This window comes from Perca flavescens, chromosome 19, assembly GCF_004354835.1.
Source record: "Perca flavescens isolate YP-PL-M2 chromosome 19, PFLA_1.0, whole genome shotgun sequence".
NCBI classification, from domain to species: Eukaryota; Metazoa; Chordata; class Actinopteri; order Perciformes; family Percidae; genus Perca; species Perca flavescens.
In genome coordinates, this window is record NC_041349.1 from 14,844,258 (window position 1) to 14,866,230 (window position 21,973).

At 41.2% G+C, this 21,973-nt stretch overlaps 3 protein-coding genes across 8 annotated transcripts; all 3 read right to left on the reverse strand.

Moving 5' to 3' along the window:
* Positions 1-116: 116 nt before the first annotated feature.
* Positions 117-6,077, reverse strand: LOC114546231 (E3 ubiquitin-protein ligase TRIM47). 4 transcript variants are annotated; one of them, XM_028564930.1, is made up of 8 exons: positions 5,989-6,077; positions 5,668-5,901; positions 5,017-5,161; positions 4,912-4,938; positions 4,713-4,827; positions 4,343-4,421; positions 3,969-4,080; positions 2,494-2,589 (listed from the first exon to the last, which is right to left on the reverse strand). In XM_028564930.1, exons 2-6 carry the CDS (start codon positions 5,848-5,850, stop codon positions 4,406-4,408), a joined length of 486 nt encoding a protein of 161 aa, XP_028420731.1. In that variant the 5' UTR covers positions 5,851-5,901; positions 5,989-6,077; the 3' UTR covers positions 2,494-2,589; positions 3,969-4,080; positions 4,343-4,405. The 4 variants fall into 4 exon arrangements, with proteins under 4 accessions (XP_028420728.1, XP_028420731.1, XP_028420732.1 ...); XM_028564927.1 differs by lacking the exon at positions 4,912-4,938 and adding an exon at positions 117-589 and having other exon boundaries at positions 1,958-2,589; positions 4,343-4,827; XM_028564931.1 differs by lacking the exon at positions 3,969-4,080.
* On the reverse strand, positions 5,988-14,664 carry LOC114546230 (E3 ubiquitin-protein ligase TRIM39). 2 transcript variants are annotated; one of them, XM_028564926.1, is made up of 8 exons: positions 14,560-14,664; positions 12,650-13,238; positions 12,461-12,556; positions 12,147-12,380; positions 11,485-11,632; positions 11,368-11,394; positions 11,048-11,274; positions 5,988-6,435 (listed from the first exon to the last, which is right to left on the reverse strand). In XM_028564926.1, the coding sequence occupies exons 2-8, from the start codon at positions 13,226-13,228 to the stop codon at positions 6,421-6,423; spliced, it is 1,326 nt and encodes a 441-aa protein (XP_028420727.1). In that variant the 5' UTR covers positions 13,229-13,238; positions 14,560-14,664; the 3' UTR covers positions 5,988-6,420. The 2 variants fall into 2 exon arrangements, with proteins under 2 accessions (XP_028420727.1, XP_028420726.1); XM_028564925.1 differs by lacking the exon at positions 5,988-6,435 and having other exon boundaries at positions 10,322-11,274.
* A 95-nt stretch (positions 14,665-14,759) lies between these two features.
* Positions 14,760-21,798, reverse strand: si:dkey-46i9.6 (nuclear factor 7, ovary). 2 transcript variants are annotated; one of them, XM_028564147.1, is made up of 7 exons: positions 21,720-21,798; positions 19,560-20,494; positions 17,614-17,709; positions 17,271-17,501; positions 16,145-16,292; positions 16,002-16,028; positions 14,760-15,912 (listed from the first exon to the last, which is right to left on the reverse strand). In XM_028564147.1, exons 2-7 carry the CDS (start codon positions 20,490-20,492, stop codon positions 15,359-15,361), a joined length of 1,989 nt encoding a protein of 662 aa, XP_028419948.1. In that variant the 5' UTR covers positions 20,493-20,494; positions 21,720-21,798; the 3' UTR covers positions 14,760-15,358. The 2 variants fall into 2 exon arrangements, with proteins under 2 accessions (XP_028419948.1, XP_028419947.1); XM_028564146.1 differs by having other exon boundaries at positions 19,560-20,562; positions 21,720-21,793.
* Positions 21,799-21,973: the final 175 nt, after the last annotated feature.

Genomic DNA, 21,973 nt, shown 5'->3' on the forward strand with positions numbered 1-21,973 from the left:
AAGCTTACCATCAGTGGATTTATATTTGCTAATAATATGTTGGAAACATGTTAGACTTTTTAATTTTTGAAAAAACTTTCAAAAATTAATAATTTGGAGGCCCCCCTGGAGTGACTCTGAGGACCCCATGGGGGTCCCGGACCTCCTGTTGAAGATCCCTGCTCTAAAAGGTAAATCATCATGCTTGTCCAAACAGTAAGATGGAGCAGTGTAAAGAAATGTATGTAGAGACGAGAGAGAGCGAGTGTGCATTAAAGGAACAGTGGCAGTGTTTAATGTAACAAATACTGGGTATTAAAAAAAAAAAAAAAAAGTGATTTCATTGATTGATATGTTGACTTTCGACCATGGCGCACATCTGTAGGAAGTGGAGGTCGTCTTCAGTCTGTGAGAGCTGCTCCAGCTCAGTGTTTCTGCTCTGCAGCTCAGAGATTTCTTCCTCCAGTTGTCTGATGAGCTCTTTATTTTGTGCCCATGCCTCTTTAGGGTTTTCTCCACTGAGGTCTACAGAGAGCTTGATTTTGTCAACTTTAATCAGTCTCTCTTGAATGGCTTGCTGAAGTTTCACCCTTCTCCATTTTAGCTTAACCTGTGGAAAAAAACATTTCGTCATCAGAACTGTAGTGGCATGTGACAAGCTGCAGACAGTGTAAATTACGTAAATAGAGACCAATGCTGTTGGAGTGATTTTAAGAGAGACATAACATTACCAATACTCAATGTCATTGTTGCATTGTTGTCTGCAACTCTGAAGCATGTTGCCATCCCGACCACACCCCCTATTACTGATTTGGTCTTATAATTATTATAAGTCTTATAATTATTCCTTTGACTGATGCAAAACAGACCTGCTTTTACTGAACGTCTGATCGACTATTTCATTTTCAAAAATGCTGGGGGTTTGTTTTGTAATCTGGATGATTCTTCAATGAACTGTGGTATTTTTGTATAAATATGGGATAAACGAGGACGTTTGAAAAAAATGATGTCACGCCAGTGGTTTTCTCCCAATCAAGACCAGATGGCCTCTAAAAGTTGTATCTTACACTCATAGAAATTATGTTTATAGTTTGAACCTCTGTGTTCTTTTATTTTCTTTTACTTTACTGAAGCGGTCAAACAATATGCATTACGAGAAATAGCTAAAATCTTTTGCTTAGCTGTCAGGATATTGAGCCTCATGAAAACTGGAAAAATAAACATCAGTTTTGTAAAAGGCAGTTAGAGGCTTCTGCATTGGTTTAATAATGGGTTTCCTGTTGGAGTGATTTTAAGAGAGACATAACTTTCGTTGAACAGCAGCCCGTGTCTACAACTTAAGTCTCAGTTGGTAACGTTTATAAAAGTATGTTTGACATATTTGCTGAAACTGTCATTATACATGAGACAGCTAATCTGAGAAATCCTCTAATGTCTTCACCTAAAAAATTTGCTCGGCAGTGCTTGATTTTGGTTTGACTGTTTTTAACACTGTGGCCTTGTCACAAACAAATTTTACTGGTAAACACCTAAATAATATACTAATAAATAGTTTCTAAAAACATTTGAGACAGGAAATAAACAATGTAGTAACAGGATCTTGATTCATATTTGATCAGCGCTGCCTAGTTTGACTGCATCTCATGACCAGTCATTGACACTGCATTAAAGACTCCTCGGCTCTGATTGGTCGTTTTTCCTTTGGGCGCGGTGGTAACTTTCGATGACAGGTGGCAGAACGTGATTTTTTTCACAGATTGTTTGTCTTATGTACTACTGCCAGGATATATTTACAATTTCAGCAAAAAAAATATTTTAATAAAAGTTACCACCTGCAGCTTTAAATGAGTTGCAAAGTCCAATATTTGGGCTGACAAAATAACAGTCCTTTAAAGCAATATGCAAATGTTGCTAGTGTTACAAAAACATAACTGAACTCCTTCATAGTTCCCATTGTGGTGCTTTTATTAGACCTTACCTTCTTCTTTGCAGCTTCCTTGTTGATAGAAATGATGCGATGGCCCCTGTGTTCTGTCTGGGCGCACATGGCACAGATGCACGTTCGGTCACTCCTACAGAACCTGTTCAGCTGCTTTCCATGCAGTCTACACACAGAGTCCTCCAGGTTCTTTACCACACTGATCAGAAGATGGCACCCAAGCTCTTCGCTCCGGTAATGTGGCTCCAGATGAGTGGGACAGTATGAGGCCAGGCATTCCAGACAGGACTTGACCGCTCTATGCTTCACTGGGCAGAGATCACAGGGAACCTCTCCAGCTTTTAAAGGCTCAGCTGCCTCCTCAGTCGGGGCACCAGCATGCAGTGTTTGGTCTGTTTTCAGCTGTGGCCTGGTGGGGAAAAAGGCCTTGCAGAGTGGGCACTGACAGGCCCCATTGATCCTCCAGTATTCGCCTATACAGCCCAGGCAGAAGCAATGTCCGCAGGGGAGGGAAGCAGGGCTGGTAAACTCGTCCAGACAGATGCAGCACTTTGGAGGCTCTGACATTAGGTCAAAGGGTTGTCTGTGTTTGCATGTGTGAGAACATGCAAGTGGGCAGATTTGCTGATGCTATCAGCATGCACAGATGATGTATTCCATTGGTTGTAGATCTGAACAGAAAACAAATACTTGTTGTCCACCTATGAATTAATAATAAAAATAATAATAATGTATACTTTATACATGGGGAAATTACAATGTTTTTCACTCTGTTATTATACACCGGTCTGAATTACACACACATGCTCAGTACTTATAAATGCACTAATGGAGAGATGTCAGAGTGAGGGAGCTGGCCATGGAAAGGTGCCCCAAGCAGTTGGAGGTTCAATGCCTTGCTCAAGAGCACCTTGGCAGTGCCCAGGAGGTAAACTGGCACCTCTCCAGGTACCAGTCCACCAGCATACTTTGGTCCATATGGGGACTTGAACCAGTGACCCTCCAGTTCCCAACACAACTGAATGACTGACCTACTGCCAGTATACTCTATCAATTTGGCTGGCAGGATCCCAAAACAAGCAACAATGGTGAAAAACAAGTTTGTCTTAGTCTTTGTATCGCTTGACCGTATCAAAAGATCAACTACGGTTAGGGTTAGGTTATTTAACTGTATAAATTACAATTCCTTTCAAGTAGGCTACTTAACTGTTAATAATATGCACCTTGCTTTAGAGACATTACTGTATGGCCTAAATAAAGTGGAGCTGAGTCCAGCAGGGTCTGGTATGAGGGTACATGGACAGTGTAGTACAGTACTGTACAGAGTTCCACGGGAACTTAACTGCCTTAACTGCTCACATTTTCAAGTGGAAAGGGGCATGGGTTAAGGATGACAACTGTAAATGGGTAAACAGTAAATCATATCTAAATTTACGAGCGGATGAGTGTTTTGTCTGAAGGTTCTCACGGAAGCCGCAGGCATCAATATAACTCCAGGCGCTGTGGTTCCCACCCTCCCAATTTGGAAAAATGTGGAATTGTATTTTTTTTTATGGAACACATTAAATTACAGTAGTAAGACAATGTGGATTAGCTGACCTCAAAACTCACTGATGCAACTTGCATCATAACAGTTTACGGAGGTTACAATATAAACTTTATCAAGGCCCAAATGTAACAAGGGAGAGAAGGAAGCTAGCTTATACATAATTAACAAAGAAATCAATGAATACATTAAAAATATTTTTTATTTACTTTGTTATTTTGGGCCCGATGCACAGCATTGTTTATCCCTCGTTGGTGGGAAAAAAATACTCTAAAATGAATAACCTTTCATCTAATGATAATTACTCATAGACTGGCATCAATTCAAAAGAGTGGAGAGCATACTACATCAGAGCCATTGAGGCAATTTCAAAATATTGCATCCCCCTGGCCAGTGACTGACTGGGATCAAAAAATGGCATTTGCAACACACCGGCCCTATTTTTGTCAACAACCTAGCTTGGAAATTAGTAACTCTGCCTTCCGAGTTAATCTTTCCACGCACCTTGCAGCTGCATGCATAAAATAACTTTATCAGTAGTGGCCCATAGGGGTCCATAGGGGTGCGGCCCTTCTGGCATTTGCACAAATTCCAGATGGCCAGTCCGTCACTGCCCCTGGCCAATGAGAATCAAGATACTGGTAAAAAGATTAATTCAAGATGGCCAATATAAGATTGCTACATTAGTCAGAATACATACAGTTAAAGTATTTACTGTCAGACTAAAGTGTCTAAAAGTGAAACTGACTCACTCACAATGTACATTAACTATGACATCAAAGCTCTAGTTTATCAACAGTTTGTCACTTCCACTTGACATTTTTTTTAAACTTTACTTTTAAATACTGAAACATTAAAATAAAAAAATGTTGACATACCTTTTGTTTTGCAGCTACCAGCTCGTCATTCCTGAGGCGCCAACAGTGTTGTGTTGCACTCTATCAGTTGGTTATTCCCCTGTATAGGTATAGACACACCTATCACTGCTGGGAAAGAGGGCGCCTCTGTTGGACTGTCATTTCCTGAAGGCTCATAAACTAATGTTCTCATGATAAAGCAGCTCAGAATACAGTTGCAGCTCCAAAAAAGGGCAAGAAACCCCCCCCCCCCATCTACTGTAGATGTTTATTTTAGTGATAATTAAAACCTGTTAATAGCGCAATTCACTTTTATTACAGTAATTGGACTTCCCAGTAGTGACGTCCAGAGGTGAAGCCCTTTGTCCCCAAAACCATGGGACAGTCGAACCTCTTTGGGTCATTTGACGATGAGGGCCTCGAACGTTTGTAGTGCGTTAATGGTTTCCCATGTTCAGACACCACAAGGTGGCAACCCGCTGTGGCTGGGTCAAAGGTGACACACTCTGGGAAAATAAAGTTTAGTTAAAGCTCTCAACTTTAGTAAAAGTTGAATTTGCAAGAAATGTAAATCAATTGTAATATATCATCTTTATATTGGCTCATCCTGGTCAGTTCTGTCAGACATAAAAACACAGTTATGGGCTACTAATAAAATAGACATTTTCAGTGGTGAGTATGCAGCAGGTCTTTACCCGGGTCTGTCAGGGTTTTTAGTTCTGATAGGAAAGTGTGCACAAGAGGAGTCATGGTTCTCAGCATCTCCACGCACAGGTCTGGGTAAACCCTGATCTTAGACCAGTCCTTGGCATCTGATATGGTGTTCAGGGCCTGCAAAGTCTGAAATGATTCACAGACACATGATCATGAGTTTCCACTGGGCTATATGCAACATTTTAAAGCCAACCATTAAAGCCAAACTTTCTTCTAGTGATGTGTCTTGTCTTGCTGTCGCCTTTAATAAATAAGAATAGATTAGTTCCCAAAAATAGAACCATTCCCTCAATGAATATTTCTGGCTTTTTGGTCAACTTAAAAGTTCCCAGCCACCTGTTGACCAATGCACATGACCTTGACTAAACACTGAAACTAAAAATACCGATATTGCAACATTTGTGTGCTCAGCTAAGCCTGAAAAGTAAAAGATTTTCTAGTAATTCAGTATTTGCATTCTCTCATCTTTTTGCTCTTATGCCCTCATGACCCTCAAATTGACTGGAAATGAATCAAATTTGAAAATACAGTCCATCCTTGTATCTCTCTTGCTTACATCTCAACTTAAGAGGAGCGAGCTTAGGAGAGAGAAAAGGGAAAAGAGGGAACCAATGATGTCAACACTGACTAACCTGCAGAAGATGAAGGTGGTCGTCACTTTGTGAAAGCTCCTCCAGCTCACAGTTCTTCCTCTGCAGTAGGGAGATCTCCTCTTGCAGCTCCTCAATCATCACTTTCTCTTTCTCTTGGGATTTTTGGACCTTCTCATCGATATTTGATTTTAGCTTAGTATGGGCCACTTGTACATGATTCATCAGAGTATTGAAGAGCTTATCACCGTTATCTACCTCTTTATTTGCTTTTTCCTATAAAAAAAATAAAGTCACATCAGTGGCACAAATTTACATGCAAGTGTTAAAAAAAAGAAAGAAAAAAAAAGTACATGTACTCACTCTGCAAGTCTGTGAATTCCTTTATCTTTTCCATTCTGTCATCAATCATCAATTTGATCTTTGCTTTCTTAGACTCAAGGTTTTCCTAAAATATGGAATTTCAAGACGAAAAAAAAGATTGAGGCATAAAAAAAATAAAAAAAATAAAAAGTACTCTCTGTTGAGCCCCTTCTTCTTCAGTAGACACAGTCTCGTGGTATTTGTGGTCCGTCTCCCTGCAGAGCAGACAGATGCACACCTGCTCGTCCCTGCAGAAAAACTCCAGGATCTTCTCGTGCTTCTCACACATCCTCTCCTGCAGGTTCTCCAGCGGGTCGATCAGCTTGTGTCTCATCAGGGAGGGAACTCTCAGATGAGGCTCCAGGTGGGCTTCACAGTACGACGTCAGACACCCCAGGCAGGACTTCAGGGCCTTGTACTTCATGTCCTAGATTATCCTAAAGGACACTGAAAAATGACATGATGGAATCTCTGTGGCAGAAAATGGGATTTGATAATATGCTACGTAGGGCTGCACGATACAAGGAAAATATGCAATAATGGTGAATATTGCGATAACAAGATTACTTGTGTACAGTGTACTTAGTTCTGCTTTACTGCTGCTTTCAGTATTCTGCTGAAATACAACAAGTTGCTTGTTGAAGTTACAAACAAATTAAAGGAAATCACATTTTCATTGAACAAATTAAACACTGAATTGGTTTAAAAGGCATCACAAATCTATCTCGAGGTTGTTTACAATGTGAATCCTGACCCTCCCAATGAGTCATATTCCCGTGAATCAGCTTGCATACACTGTTAATTATTTCCCTGTTAAATGTTCTCAAAGGCAGAGCAGGGTACCCAAGGCTCGGTTTACACTTATCACCATTTCTAGCCACTGGGGGACCATAGGCAGGCTGGGGAATGCATAATAATATTAAAAAACCTCATAAAGTGAAATTTTCATGCCATGGGACCTTTTACATTTTGGTTTATTAGCCTTATTTTTTAAATTGTGTTTTATTTAACTCTTGTAAAGGCCCTAGGCCTATATGATTTATTTGATTGTCATGCCACTAAGTGGCCCATCCCACACAGCGTTACATGACACCAATACAACAGTAATTAATTCAACAGCTATATCTCTTTTTGTACTTTAAACCTGTGTTCCTTTACTGTTTGGTTCACGCCACTGACTTTCTGTTACTTCCAGAGTCTCTCACAAGCAAGGCCATATAGTAACTATTATTAACAATTCAATACTCATCATCTCGAGACAAGCAACACAGTCTCACGGCAGTTTGTGTAATGGTCACGTTATTGAGAAGCCGAAGCCGAGGCAGCTCCAGTTGTTAGGCTCGTTCGAGATGAACTGCGCCTCGCCTGTAAAGTAGACGAGAGCAGGCGGCAGCAACCGGGGGCGGTGACAAAAGTCCGCTCTCAAGTCGGACAGTTTTCCAGCTGATTCCAGCAGCATTCAGGCTGAACAGGAAGTGACACAAACACTGTGGTTCGATTCCGATTTAATAAAATGTTATCAGACCCATATATCAGCTCCTACACAGTCTCCAGTTGATTTTATTATGACAGAGTAGCTGTCAAAATTCTCTACATGTGATCTGTTGCTGTTTTTAATTAACAACAGACTGTAGATGATCTGCAATCTGAACAGATTTAGTCACTCTGACTTCTAAACATAACTATAAGCCTCACTACATGTGTTCTGTACAGAATAAGCTTTTAAATCAGACAAATCGCAGTTAAAATCCCTCCGATTCAAAATCAATAAAAACGTTTACATAAAACGTCATCATGTTGAGTCGATTCTGAACCAATCAGCTGTTCGATCAGATGAGAGGCCGGCGTTTCCCAGCATGCAGTGGGTCCACCTGCGTCCGCCTGGCTCTTGCAGTTGGTGAAAAGCATAGACAGTATATAATGGACCAATAGACCCCGTTGCTCTGGACGGAGACCAGTGAAGGCTATTAGAAGCACTTTTCCGGTGATGGCCAGCTTTACTGCGCAGCCTCCAACTGAGAGAATGTGACGTGAGCAACGTGTCTGAAAGTTGTAAGTCTTCTGGTAGCTGTGCCAAGAGAAATCTCAATCATTCCCAATCTTACAGATACGGAGACTGTAGGTGTATGTAAGGAGATAACATGGGCACAGGCTAATTATTGCTAACTAACATGCTAGTTAACATTAGTAATTAAACCTAAACATCTCATGTAAGTCAAAACTGCCTGCGAGCTTCTCCTGTACTATACGGTAATTCCTCTACTATGCGACAGTAAGTCACTTGGTTATGACACAATCGTTAGCTTATTTTTACAAAAACGTCTGCTACGGAGCCATAACGTGAGGTACAAGGTAATGGAGCCTTTTATACATTGTCGTGTTTCTTTGGAACTAAACAACGGACAAATAGAGTCTTTAAACGCTTCAGATGTAAAGTTATTCGCAGTCAAGTGACGTAAAAAAAAAAATGGCGGTCAGCGGAATGCTAACAGGAGGTGATGGCCAGTTAGCAACAAAATGGCGCCATGATGGCTCGAGTTCTGAAGCGAAGCTTACCCCCTTGGTGAAAAGCAACTGCGCTACCTGCGTCTCAGAACTGCGGCCGCCTTGGTCTCGTGAGATTATCGTTGCCCATGTGTGCATGACGTCAGAGCAAGTCGGGATCAAGTCGGACACAAATCTAACCGGCATGCATTGGGCGGCGATCGCCGGTGATCGATTCTGCGCAGATCTGGCTCATCTCGAACGAGCCTAATGTAGCCTAGTGGGCGTAATCAAGTGACATCATTTGACTGAGACAATTGAGAATATTTATTGTTTTAATTAATGAACACACTTCTCTTAAGTAGACAACCTGTACAGCATCAGTCACACTTAATACAAAATTAAACATGCAACCATGAAATCAACCTCCCCCCATTAAATTAATGAGATATAAAGTGTTAATTAGTGAGCTTTAAAGGTGCTGTTGAATGCTGTTTTTGGACAGAGGTAGGCAAGAGGTTTCTCTCTGCTTCCAGTTATTATGCTAAGCTAAGCTAACTGGCTGTTTGCTCTAGCTGATGCTATATTTACCGTACAGACATAACAGAGATATAAATCTTCTTATGTAACCCTTGGCAAGAAATTGAATAAGCATAACAAAGTGAAAAGCGTATTTCCTAAAATATCAAACTTTTCCTTTAATTAGTTAGTTTAGAGGTGCTGGTAGGTAGATGTTTTATACGTATTAATGCTAAGCTAAGCGCTTGCTAGATCTAGCTTTATAGCGGTATCTAACTTATCTAACCCTCTGCAAGAAAGTAAATATGCATATTTCCTAACTATTCCTTTAAGGCTTTGTGGAGCTTCTGTCAGCTGATGTAAATATGTAAGGTATAATATATTTGTTGGGCTACACTATACATGTCATACAAAATATCTCATCAAAAAAAGTTTGGTTACCACAAAATACAGTTTTAACTTTCTTAAGGTTTTTTTTTTCAACTTTTTGTTATTTGAATTTTGAATTTAAAATTTTAAAAACAAGTGACACAACACAGTGAGCAAAGTGAACACAGCATAGTGGGAATGATATGTCACTTACCCTCAAATCCCCTACCCACCCGCTAACCAACCCAGTACAAGACCAAAACGGGGACAAACAACACAGACCCATGCACATTGACAAACACACACCAGTAAGGACACACAATATCCAAAAGATAAAAGTAAAAAAGATAGACAAATTAAAAGAGATAGAGAGGAGAGAAAACAAAAAAACATAGATCAGATGCAGCGGTCCAGAAGGAGCTCAGTCTTCCAAGTCAGGAAATAAACTGAGGGAGTCAATGACTTTCATAAGGATTTTTCCGTGTTGTTTTTACTGCCAAACTTGTCCTTATCTTTGCATGATCAAACTTTTTTTCCATCCACAGGACAAATCCGGATGAAATAAGAGGCTTTGCCGCAGCAGTAGCCTACAGGTATATAAAGCCCAACAACTTCTTGTTCAACGTCGAGGGGGGGGAGTGTTTTGTTTTGGATGTTGTTGTTTGTGTTGTTGACACAAAGATGAAATGCTCACCCAATTTTAGAACCTATGCAGCCTTCTTATGGAATCCTAGGCTCTTTGTAACCTATAGGTGGCGTTGCTGGTTTTTTAAACTTTATTTCAGTCTTTAAAACATTTAAAATGTTATTTGGCTTTCAACCACCGTCGCCACAATATGATCTCAGCCTTTTTGGGATGTTCAATCACATTACTCAACAATTTATCTTTTAGGATAAGTGGTCGATTTTGAAGGATTTGAAGGAATAGTTTGAATCTTTTGAAGTGTAAGGTACTTATCCATACTTAGTGTATTAGTTACAGTAGATGGCGGTCAGTACTCCCCCAGTGGAGAAGTAGGCAGGAGTACTAACACGGAAGCTAAGCTATGCACTGCTGTGGACGGGGGCAGCAGCTAAACGTCTTTAAGCCACAAATGAGTCAATATTCGTTTGAGTGTACACTATAGTTAGAATAATCACCCACTTTACCTTAATATTAGACAGCCCTGTGTACGTTTACAGGGGGGAACTGAAGCCATTGTATAAATCTATGCTCTCACCACAGCCACCAGACTCCATAGAAAAAAATCTGAAATTTTTACCTCGCAGACCTTGGGAGTTGCTAGTCTACCGCTGCCTCGATGGGTTAGTTAGTTTGTGTTATTGTTCTGGTCCATTATTCTTTAGGTTGTTGGAGGGAGCGAATGAGAGAAAGAACAAATGCTTCGTCTCACATTGAGGTTATAACCAAAGGCTTAGATTTCTTAGCCCAGCTGTACAGATAGAAGTACGGGAACAGCTTCTCTGTGAATGACTCTCCTGTGAAAGAATAAATGTGCATCTTCCTTTCGACATCATAGAAAGAGACTCTGCCCTCCATGTAGTCCACATACACGCCTAAAAGTGTTGGCCTGGGACACAGGTGGAGGACTGTGTAGGGTGTACAATGAACTTGATATTCAGAAGACCTCTTTCCTATGGCAAAAAAGCCATTTTCTATTTTCAGCGTGACCCTTGTTCTATTTACCGTCTCCTTTGCAACACCGACGTCCCAGTCAGTTCTCAGGCCCACTTGGACTTCCCAGTAGTGACGCCCAGAGGTGAAGCCCTTCGTCCCCAAAACCATGGGACAGTCAAACCTCTCCGTGTCATCAGACGATGAGGGGCTTGCAGTTTTGTAGTACTTTAATTTTTTCCCATATTCAGACACGACAAGGCAGCAACCTGCTGTGGCTGGGTCAAAGGTGACACACTCTGGGAAAATAAAGTTCAGTTAAAGCTCTCAACTTTAGTAGTACTTGAATTTAATCAGCGAGAAAGGTAAATCATTTGTATGTATGACCCCACCTTTGTACTGTCTCATCCTGGTCAGTTCTGTCAGAAGTGAAAACACACAACAGTTATTGGATTGTAATAAAAAATAGAGACATTCTTACAGGTGAAGCAAATGCAGCAGGTCTTTACCCGTGTCTGTCAGGGTTTTTAGTTCTGATAGGAAAGTTTGCACAAGATGAGTCATGGCTCTCCTGAGCGTCTGCACGCACAGGTCTGGGTAAACCCTGATCTTAGACCAGTCCTTGGCATCTGATATGGTGCTCAGGGCCTGCAAAGTCTGAAATGATTCACAGACACATGATCATGAGTTTCCACTGGGCTATATGCAACATTTTAAAGCCAACCATTAAAGCCAAACAGGTTCTTCTAGTCATGTTTCTTGACACACTGTCTTGCTGTCTCCTTAAATTAATAATTAGACTATTTCCTAAAATATAAACCTACTCCTTTAATAAATATATCATATGTCTGGCTTTTTAGTCAACTTACAAAGTGTTCACACCTGTTTTTTATGCACATAAAAAAACCTTGGTGGAAATATTGAAAAAGGTTTTTGCAATCGGCTAAGCTGGAAAAAAAAGAAACAGATTTTCTGGAAATTCAATTAAAATCCTTTTTTCTTCTGCCCTCATGACCCTCAAATTGACTGGGTCGCCCATTAAATACATCAAATGAAAAAATACTGTCTGTCCTTGTATCTCTCTTACATCTCATCTTGTTGCGGGAGCACAGGAGGGAGGAAAAGATACGAACAAAGGGGAAACGAGGGAACCGACTCAACACTGACTAACCTGCAGAAGATGAAGGTGGTCGTCACTTTGTGAAAGCTCCTCCAGCTCACAGTTCTTCCTCTGCAGTTGGGCGATCTCCTCCTGCAGCTCCTCAATCATCACTTTGTCTTTCTCTTGGGATTTTTGGATCTTTTTATCGATATTTGATTTTAGCTTAGTATGGGCCACTTGTACATGATTCATCAGAGTATTGAAGAGCGTATCACTGTCATCAACCTCTTTGTTTGTTTTTTCCTAGAAAAGGAAAAATAAAGTCATGTCAGTTTTATCTACATGCAAGTGTAAAAAAAAAAAGTACATGTACAAGTACTCACTCTACTCATTTCAGAAGAGTCTGTGAATTCCTTTATCTTTTCAAATCTGTCATCAATCATCAATTTGATCTTTGCTTTCATGGACTCAATGTTTTCCTAAAATATGGAATTTCAAGACAAAAAAAAAGGTTTGATCATTCCGTCCTGTGTTCAAGATTTTGAGGCATTTAAAAAAATAAATAAACGTACTCTCCGTTGAGCCCCTTCTTCTTCAATAGACACAGTCTCGTGGTATTTGTGGTCCGTCTCCCTGCACAGCAGACAGATGCACACCTGCTCGTCCCTGCAGAAAAACTCCAGGATCTTCTCGTGCTTCTCACACATCCTCTCCTGCAGGTTCTCCAGCGGGTCGATCAGCTTGTGTCTCATCAGGGAGGGAACTCTCAGATGAGGCTCCAGGTGGGCTTCACAGTACGACGTCAGACACCCCAGGCAGGACTTCAGGGCCTTGTACTTCATGTCTGCGCACACATCGCACTTCACCTGCCCCGGTGCAACAGCGCTTTCAGGTGTCTCAACTTTCCTCTTCTTTATTTGGACTGAAATCTTCTCCATAACCATGTTTGTGGAGATCTCAGGCCTCATGTGGAATCTTTTATTGCACATCGGGCAGCTGCACAAATCACTCTTGTCCCAGTGCTGGCTGAGGCAGGTCTTGCAGAAGTTGTGACCACAAGGTGTGGTGACCGGGTCGCTGAAGACGTTTAGACAGATCGGACACTGGAGATTATCCTCCGGAAATGAAGAAAGGACACTGAAAGATGACATGATGGAATCTCTGTGGGAGAAAATGGGATTTATATGTTTAAAATGTGTTCTGTCAGGGTTTTTGGCTTGTACTGAATACAGACACAACAGTTAGGAAAAAATAGTTAAAAAGTCAGATAAGTCTTTAGAAATCAAGTCTATTTTTTTTTTGGGGGATTGCACGATCACAGAAGGCTTGTGGACGCGGCAACAGTTTTGTTGTCATTACTTAGAATTCCTCATGGGGGCGACGGAAACGACGCACTTTATCTTTAATTTTAGCAATATTTTCCTTATACCCTGAGTACCTCAAAATTTGGTCTGTATTGTATTGTATTAACTTTAAAATAAAGCATTCCTGGTGTTTTTTTGTCATATTACAATATAACTGTTTACATTGATTATATACCAAAAAAACTAATCAAAGCTGATATGTATGATAATAGATAAAGGAGTCAGAATAACATAATACATGTCTTGAATTCCATAGCTCTGCAGTGTTCTGAGCAGCCTAGATGGAAGGCAGCAGGTTATACAACACTCATTATAACCACGAGAGACTTGAGACTTGGCTTGGACTCGAGCTCAGAGACTTGTGAGCTTCTCTGCATTATACATACATGCTTTTGTTTCAAACATTTACTTTACTGTACAAATAAATTACAGGTCACATGGTTTTGGTTTCACATACATATACTTAATTTATTTACTTGATAGTACCAAGGTATCTTTTGTGCCGTGGACATTTAGTTACTTTTGGATTGCCTGTTTCCTTTCTTACAACCTTTATTTCTATTGAGATTACCAGTGTTGGAGGTTCCACACTCTGGAACGGTGCCAGGCAGTCACTTGTCATGTCATGGGGGAGCTTCATTCTTTCTTTAGATATCTTGCCAATTCATTTCAATTATATAAAGTTTTGTTGTTTTGGTTAATGTTACATAAGTAAGTTTAGATTTTTTGGAATAAGTGTTTTGTTTTGATTATTTGCAGTTTAATTAGCAATGTTTTATTTCTCCTGTGTCAAAACCTGATAAACCCCTTTGTTTCTTCTTTGTTAGGTCAGTTTTATTTTGAGTTTGTTGCATTAAGAGCTTTATTTACATTCTATTTAGTTGACCTCTTTCATGGGCCCGGAACTTAATCTTAATTTTTGTTTGTTAAGAGTATAATTTGCTATTTTTGGGATGAATAAAACCATTCCTTGGCAATGTGAATCCTGACCCGCCCGGTGGGTCATATTCACATGAATCAGCTTGCACATCTTAGTCTTGCATAACATTCTTACAGTTCTATATTTTAAAAGCAAAAACAACAGAAAAACTGCAATATTAGTCGTAAAAATGACTCACTTGATTTCTGTCGATCTTCTGTAACTTCCAGAGTCTTTCACAAGCAAGATAGTTGTTATGGCACCACTAACAATTCAATACTCATCATCTCGAGACGAGCTCTGAGAAGCTGAGGCAGCTCCACTTACTGTAGTGGGTGTGGTCAAGTGACATCATTTGACAGAAATGAAACTATATTTCCAAAAGTCCATGAAGCCAAAAAAGGTGACAATTGAGAATATTTATTGTTGTAAATCATGAACACACTTCTCTTCAGCACACAACCTTCACAGCATCAATCACATTTAAATAAAACTTAAACATGCAATCATAAAATCAACCTCCCCCCATTCAATTAATGGGATTTAAAGTGTCAATAAGTGAGCTTTAAAGGTGCTGTTAGATGAATGTTGTTGTTTATGGACAGAGGTAGGCAAGAGGTTACCCTCTGTTTCCAGTGATTATGCTAAGCTAAGCTAACTGGCTGTTGGCTCTAGCTGTAGGCTATATTTACCGTACAGACATAGCAGAGGTTCAAATCTTCTTATGAGACATGACATGACATGAGAGCGAAATCAAACTTATCTAACCCTCTGCAAGAAAGCAAATATGCATATTTCCCGAATCCTTTAAGGCTTTGTGGAACTTCCATCAGCTGATATGAATACGTAATGTGTACAATAATATATTTGTTGAGCTCCACTATACATGTAATAAATATACAACAAAATAAAATAAGGGATCCCATCAAAAGAAGTTTGGCTACCACAAAATGCAGTTTTCAATTTAATGAGGATTGTTTTTACTGTCAAACTTGTCCTTAGTTTTGCTTGATCAGACTTTTCTCATCTACAGCACAAATCACGATGGTATCAGAGGCTTTGTCGCAGCAGTACAGGTAGAAAAAGGGCAAGATCTTCTCAATGAATGTATCTTTAAAAGTGTAAATATGGGTCCGAGCCTTTACATCATAAAAGGACACTTGCCCCTCCTCGTAGTCCACGTACACGCCCACTCGCTTGGGCTTGGGGTCGAGGGGGAGCGTTATAGGCGGGGACGTTGACACCCGGTACCCCTGGCCTTTCTTCATAGCCAGGGCCCAGTAGCCCTGTGTCGTGCTTACAGAGATCCTGCCCTTTCTGTTGACAGAAGACCTGGCCACGCCCATGTACCAGTCGTCCTTGTCCCCCACCTGGACCTCCCAGTAGTGTCTCCCCGAGGTGAAGCCGTCGCGGCCCAGGACGATGACCACTGTGTCGAAGCGATCCGGGTGGTCTGGGAGGTCCTGCCATGCACCCAGGTGTCTCACCTGATGTCGGTCCTGGGAAAGCTGCAACCACGGGTTGGCTGAGTCAGGGTCCAGAGTGACGTCCACTGCAGAAAACATGGATTTATTTTGTTGGAGAATTTTGAGATGATAAAAAGACACCCAATGCAAAAAATAAATGAATAAAAAAAATTACCTCTGTATTTCAATATCTTCTTGATCTCTGTGAACAAAAAATTACAAAATTAGGTATATTTTTAGACAAACTGTGTCCAGCTTATTGTGGTGATGCCCTTAAAACATATATAACATGTGTTGGAATGGAAAAGGAAAGCCCACCACTTTCAGCCAGTTTGCTGATCATTTCATTCAACGTTGCCTTCAGTTTGGACACAGATCTCCTGATCATGCCTACACACATGTCAGTGGGAACACTGGTCTCAGACCAGTCTTTGACACAGGGAGGAGTACTTAGGGCTGGGAAGCTCTACAGGGAGATGGAGCACAAGACATAGCTCAATTAACACAACAGCATATCCACAATTTAAATAAGATATAGCACATTTTTGTTTTGACTGTTTACAAAGCTTTTTTTCTTTTAGATTGAGTTCTTCAAACAATATTTATCTACTTTTTAAACAAAGATTGTGATATTTTTTCCAAAATGATTACAGTCTACAGTCTATTTTTTATTATTATTGGATTGCATTACAGTTCAGAAGAGGACACTGTTGTTAGAGCACAAAGCAGATGATGGAACCATGGTTATACCCTTCAGTAACACATCGGAGAAGGAGTTACTTTGCAATGGAAAGATAGAATGGAAACTCTGGTCTTAATAAGAGATGCGCTTGAACCTGAAATTAGTCTCACATTGCCAGACCCTCCACCACAGCGCTGCGAGGTAGGGTCTGGCTAGTCCACACAGCATTCCGGGATGGGAGAAAAAACGTGCTCTGGTTCATTGGCATTTCTTTAAACCAATCAAAATCGTCTTGGACGGCGCTAAGCGCCAGATGAAGCAACGGCGCCTCTGTAAAAAAAACCTTGGGTAGGAACTTGTTTGGGTGGAATATGTGTCCATTCAAAAGTTGTTTTAGTCAAGCAACAGAAAACTCAGATTGGACAGATAGTCTAGCTGGCTGTCTGGATTTACCCTGCAGAGATCTGAGGAGCAGTTAACCATAGTCCTCATACATCCACCGGAGTTTAAAATTCCAACACAAAGAAAGCTTAAAGGTACCGGATATCCAGCCAAAAAGAGGGACATCCGGTGGAATTTCCGGCAGCAACGGAGCAATCCCGGAAGTGGAACGTCGTGGATATAGACTACCCTGAGATCGAGATGCCAAACATCTCAGTCATGGATGGATTGGAATCTGATCTCGAGATCTACACCTTTTTCTTTTTATTTAACTTCAGAGTTGTCCCCAACTTTGCTCTTTAAAGCAAAATGCTCTCTTGCCTTTAAGAAGTGAATGTGGTCGGTCCGAGCCACATTCTCCAAGTCTGTATTCCTCCTCTTCAGCTCAGCGATCTCCTGCTCCAGTGCAGTGATGAGGCCTTGGGCCCAGCTCTCCGTCTGCCTCTGCTTCTCCTCTATGACCAAAACCAGCTCGGCCTGACTCTTCTGGATGGAGCACACCAGCTCCGAGACGACCTGCATGCTTTCCTCCACCTCCCTCTGAGCACTGGCCTGAATCAAAACAAAATATACATTGATTAATACTCTCTGTGTCAATGCATTTACTGTTGGTGTTAGAATTTGAACGTGTCAGGGAGCTCTGTGACGGCAGTTTGTCACTCACTTTGTTTTGTTCCACAGAGTGTTTGATCTCCTCCACTTTCGTCACTCTCTCCTGGATCATCTGCTGGACATCTATTTCTGTCTTCTTCAGCTGTGCCTGCACAACAGGATTTCACACAAACAAGTCTGCTGACAGGCGTACACATAATAAAACCATATCTGTCATGGTTTTAGATGTAAAAACACATGGCATGGCCCATGGAGCTTGGATTAAAACCAGGAAGGTTTTTTTGCATGGAGCAGAGGGACACTATAGGCAATTTTGAGGTTTGGGGCTATTTTGCTTCTATAACATGTCTTTTTTTAGACTAGTTGGAAAAAAAACACCCAAAATACAGTACAGGCCAAAAGTTTGGACACACCTTCTCATTCAATGCGTTTCCTTTTTATTTTCATGACTATTTACATTGTAGATTCTCACTGAAGGCATCAAAACTATGAATGAACACATATGGAATTATGTACTTAACAAAAAAGTGTGAAATAACTGAAAACATGTCTTATATTTTAGATTCTTCAAAGTAGCCACCCTTTGTTTTTTTATTAATAAGGGAAAAAATTCCAATAATTAACCCTGACAAAGCACACCTGTGAAGTGAAAACCATTTCAGGTGACTACCTCATGAAGCTCATTGAGAGAACACCAAGGGTTTGCAGAGTTATCAAAAAAAGCATTTCATGTCGATATCTACAGTATTAGTGTAAATATTTTCCCCATTTCCCTGTTATATCTCCCCTTAAGATCTTTCATTGACAACACTGACGGCACCGTTATCATATGACAGGAACATTTTTGTTTCTTAAAATGTCTACCACACAGCACCATTCAGTATTTTTGCTGCTCAAATTCCAATGCATGACTGCAACATGTGCTCAAAAAGTATCACTTTGGGTGTGAAAAAACACCTTAAGTGTGGCTAGAAGGCCAAATAAAGATACTGTAAAAAAAACACTGTAGATAATCTATAGTATGTTTCTATGTATTTATGTATGTTCGTAATGTTATGTTTAGAAATAAAGAAAACTCACTACTTTGTATTTACTGGTTAGTTTAAGTGTCACTAGGAAACCTGGGCTTTCTTCAACCACAAAAAAATAGTGTCAGTAAGCAGACAATTGTTGTCATCTGGGTGGAATATATGTTTATGCATTTCAGTTTGTTTTGCTCTTCTGTTTTTATTCTTTTATTTAAACTTAAAACCTGTGTAATAAACACCACTTTGAGTGCATCATTGATTGCTGTTAAAGCGTAACTCTCGCCAAAATGCAACCTAGGGTCTTTTTGTGAATGTAATTTGAGTCAAACTTTCATTTAAAAGCATAATCAGGATGGAAGAGACACTTTTAAGATTGGCCATATTTTCGTTTTTGGTAAAATGGCCATTTAAATGGGAGAGCTAGGGGCACTACTATGATCACATCAAAATCGCTATTTTTAAAACACTAAGAAGGCTCGACACAAAATGAAACTTTGCTCCAAGTATCACCAGGGGCTCTACACATGAACTCCAGCACTGAAAACCCTGTTTGTGTACACAGAGTTACTAAAAAGAAAGGTTTTGAACAACTCACTTTAGCAGTTGGTTTTTCTGCTCTCCGCCATCTTTGCATTTACCCGAGTCAAAGAGTCGATCTCCGAATGCGAATGAAAGGACTCCATAGGAGGAAATGTCAATCTTATCTTAGAACTACAAGGTCAATGTTGTTTTTCACTAACGAGAAAACGACGAATTATCCGTTTATTTATATGGAACTAAGCTTGAGGAGCTTTCATTCTTTCACTCCTCCCTGTTACGTTGCATTCGACACTTTGACTCGGGTACATTCACAAAAAGACCCTAGGCTGCATTTTGGCGAGAGTTATGTTTTAAGAGACTGTCTGCAATGTCTGCATACATTTGCCTGACTAAAAAACTTTTCTTTTGTTTGTTTGTTGGTCCGTCTGACCTTTTTCTCTGTCCACTCTCTCTCCACGGGGACGGTGTAGTGCGCCCTGTGGTCCGTCTCCGTGCAGAGCACGCACACACAGGTCTGATCCCTCTTACAGAACAGCTCCAGGAGCCTCTCGTGCTTCGGACACATCCGGTCCTCCATGTTGGCGACGGGCTCTATCAGCTTGTGCTTGGTGAACCTGGCGGAATGAGACGTCAGGTGCTCCTCGCAGTAGGAAGTGAGACACACGAGGCAGGATTTGATCGCTTTTGGCCTGCCGTCCCCCAGGCAGACATCACAGAGGACTTCCTCCCAGGTAGGAGGCGGGAGGGAAGAGGAGGGAGGCGGAGGGGAGGTCTGAGGAGATGGAGAAGCAGGGATTGGAGGGGAAGGTGGGGGTGATGTTTGGGGCAGAGGAGGCGGCGGTGGCGGCCCCTGAGCTGTGGCCTGGGGTGACGGCGGGGGAGAGGTTCTGGGTGCTGACACAGGGGGGATCAGCGGCGGGAGCTCCTCTAGCAGAAGTTTTTTCTCTCCTGGCTTCCCTTTCTTTCTCCTCTCCTCCTCTTGCTTCTGCTTCAGCTCCTCCAGAAGCTGCTGTTTCTGACCTTTCTCCAGGAGCCTCTGCTCATCCTCCCTTTTCCCTCTCTCCATCATCCACTTCTTTTCTCTCTCGTCTTCCTCCTCCGCCTTTTCCTCCGCACTCCGAACCCTGATCTCCTTGAACTGCTCTGCGATTTCCCTCAGGACCGTGTTGATGCTAATGTCAGGCCTTTTGGTGAAGGACTTCTTACACATCGGGCACTGGTACAAAGGGCTGGTTTTCCAGTATCCCAGGATGCAGCCCTGGCAGAAGTTGTGTCCGCAGGGGATGGACACGGGGTTAGTGAAGACGTCCAGACAGATGGAGCAGTGCACCTGCTCTTCAGAAAGGTTCCCAGTAGAGGCCATTCCTGCACGGCGGATAGGCAGGGTCATTTTCAGAGCAAGCAACCAGGTTCTGAACGGGGCATCAAACCTGCTGTGATATTCAGGGCGCTCGGGTTAGATGGCGTGACCTTATTTTAGGGTCATTTTCATGCAAATGTGCTAAGCAAAGCATGACAGGACTCATTCATCATCATCATCACAGGTTTATGACAAATATTTTAATATATTTTCAGGCTGTATACCAAAGGGTTAAGTCAATCATTTTTGTTTTCTTTTTTGTATACAAAAAAACGAGTCCTTGTGAGTCTTTGGGGGAGTGTTGTTTATTGTTGCTGTTTTATTCTTGTTTACTGTTCTTGTGCCTGACCGATACCTGATTTTTGAGGCCGATCAGTATCGATGTTTGAGAGTTTAAAAAAATCTGATACCAAAATATCGAGTGACATTCAATTTTAACATTAACACATAACATAAGCAAACATTTTTCATTAGAAGTACTTCAATTTAGACCAAGATATGTACTGGGTAGATATGTTACAGTTCAGTGCTCTCTGGTGGACAAACTATGTAATGGCAACACTGTATTAAAGTGACCTCAAACATATTTTTGGCATTTACTGCAAATATTCGTTCTTCATCAGCCGACAGCTACGCCTCTACCAATATATTTGTGATGCGCTAATATCTGCTGATAATACTGGCCGCTACAATGTCTGTGTGTTGTTTCAGACCTTTCCAGGTCGACATTTGCGTCTTGACCTGAACTGCAAGCTAAATATATCATGCTTGTTTAATTAGTTCTAAGGCTGTGAGTCTGAAAAATAAGTGAGTTTGACTTTTAGCACGAGCAGCTCTCTGCTTCAGCCCGAGGTATTCACAGCAGACAGGATTAAAAGTTTCCAAAAATATTGCTAGAGCCAGTAGCCAGTGACCTGTCTTGCAGTGCTTCCCTGCTCGGAAATATAATCGGGATTATTGTGAAGTGGAAAAACCTCATGATTCAAAAATCTTTTGAAAAAACAAATTGTAGATCAAATTAAAGTCTTCTCTTGAATGTGTACTAAACTGACTGCAAACAGAAAAAGTCCTTAGCTGCGGGCCACAGCTCTTAAGCCGCAAAAATGATACAAACAAAGCAAACAACACTCCCCTGAGACACTTACTGTGCACAGAGCAGCATATGTCACGGTATAGAAATGGAAAGGCAGGAGAGCAGCGACAGAAAAGCAGAGATATGGGGACACTCACCAGAGAGCAGCTGCCTGAAGGCTCCGCTGTACACTGATACATGAGACAGGCTGTAACCACTGCAACCTCCAACCCACAGACAAACACACACACACACACACACACACTAAGACCCAAAATACATCCCCCTCCCGCCCTCTCGTTTTACCCAGGATAAAAATGAATACCCCCTGGCCATGGCCCAGAGCTCCAGGAGGAATAGCTTTAATCCTCTGGAGAATTTGAGCAGTTTGGGGGGCAACAACAAAAGAGGA

Excerpts from the sequence above, each read along its gene's own strand:
- LOC114546231 (XM_028564927.1), bottom strand. The coding sequence starts at position 2,485 with ATGTCAGAGCCTCCAAAGTGCTGCATCTGTCTGGACGAGTTTACCAGC. Across the intron at positions 590-1,957 it reads AGGAAGCTGCAAAGAAGAAG|GTTAAGCTAAAATGGAGAAG; the intron begins GTAAGGTCTAAT and ends TTTTTTCCACAG.
- si:dkey-46i9.6 (XM_028564146.1), bottom strand. The coding sequence starts at position 20,519 with ATGACCCTGCCTATCCGCCGTGCAGGAATGGCCTCTACTGGGAACCTT. Across the intron at positions 17,502-17,613 it reads ACTCTGTGGAACAAAACAAA|GCCAGTGCTCAGAGGGAGGT; the intron begins GTGAGTGACAAA and ends GTTTTGATTCAG. Across the intron at positions 16,029-16,144 it reads CAGCAAACTGGCTGAAAGTG|AGATCAAGAAGATATTGAAA; the intron begins GTGGGCTTTCCT and ends TTTTGTTCACAG.
- LOC114546230 (XM_028564925.1), bottom strand. The coding sequence starts at position 13,228 with ATGTCATCTTTCAGTGTCCTTTCTTCATTTCCGGAGGATAATCTCCAG. Across the intron at positions 12,381-12,460 it reads ACTCTTCTGAAATGAGTAGA|GAAAAAACAAACAAAGAGGT; the intron begins GTGAGTACTTGT and ends TTCCTTTTCTAG. Across the intron at positions 11,633-12,146 it reads ACCACCTTCATCTTCTGCAG|ACTTTGCAGGCCCTGAGCAC; the intron begins GTTAGTCAGTGT and ends GAATCATTTCAG.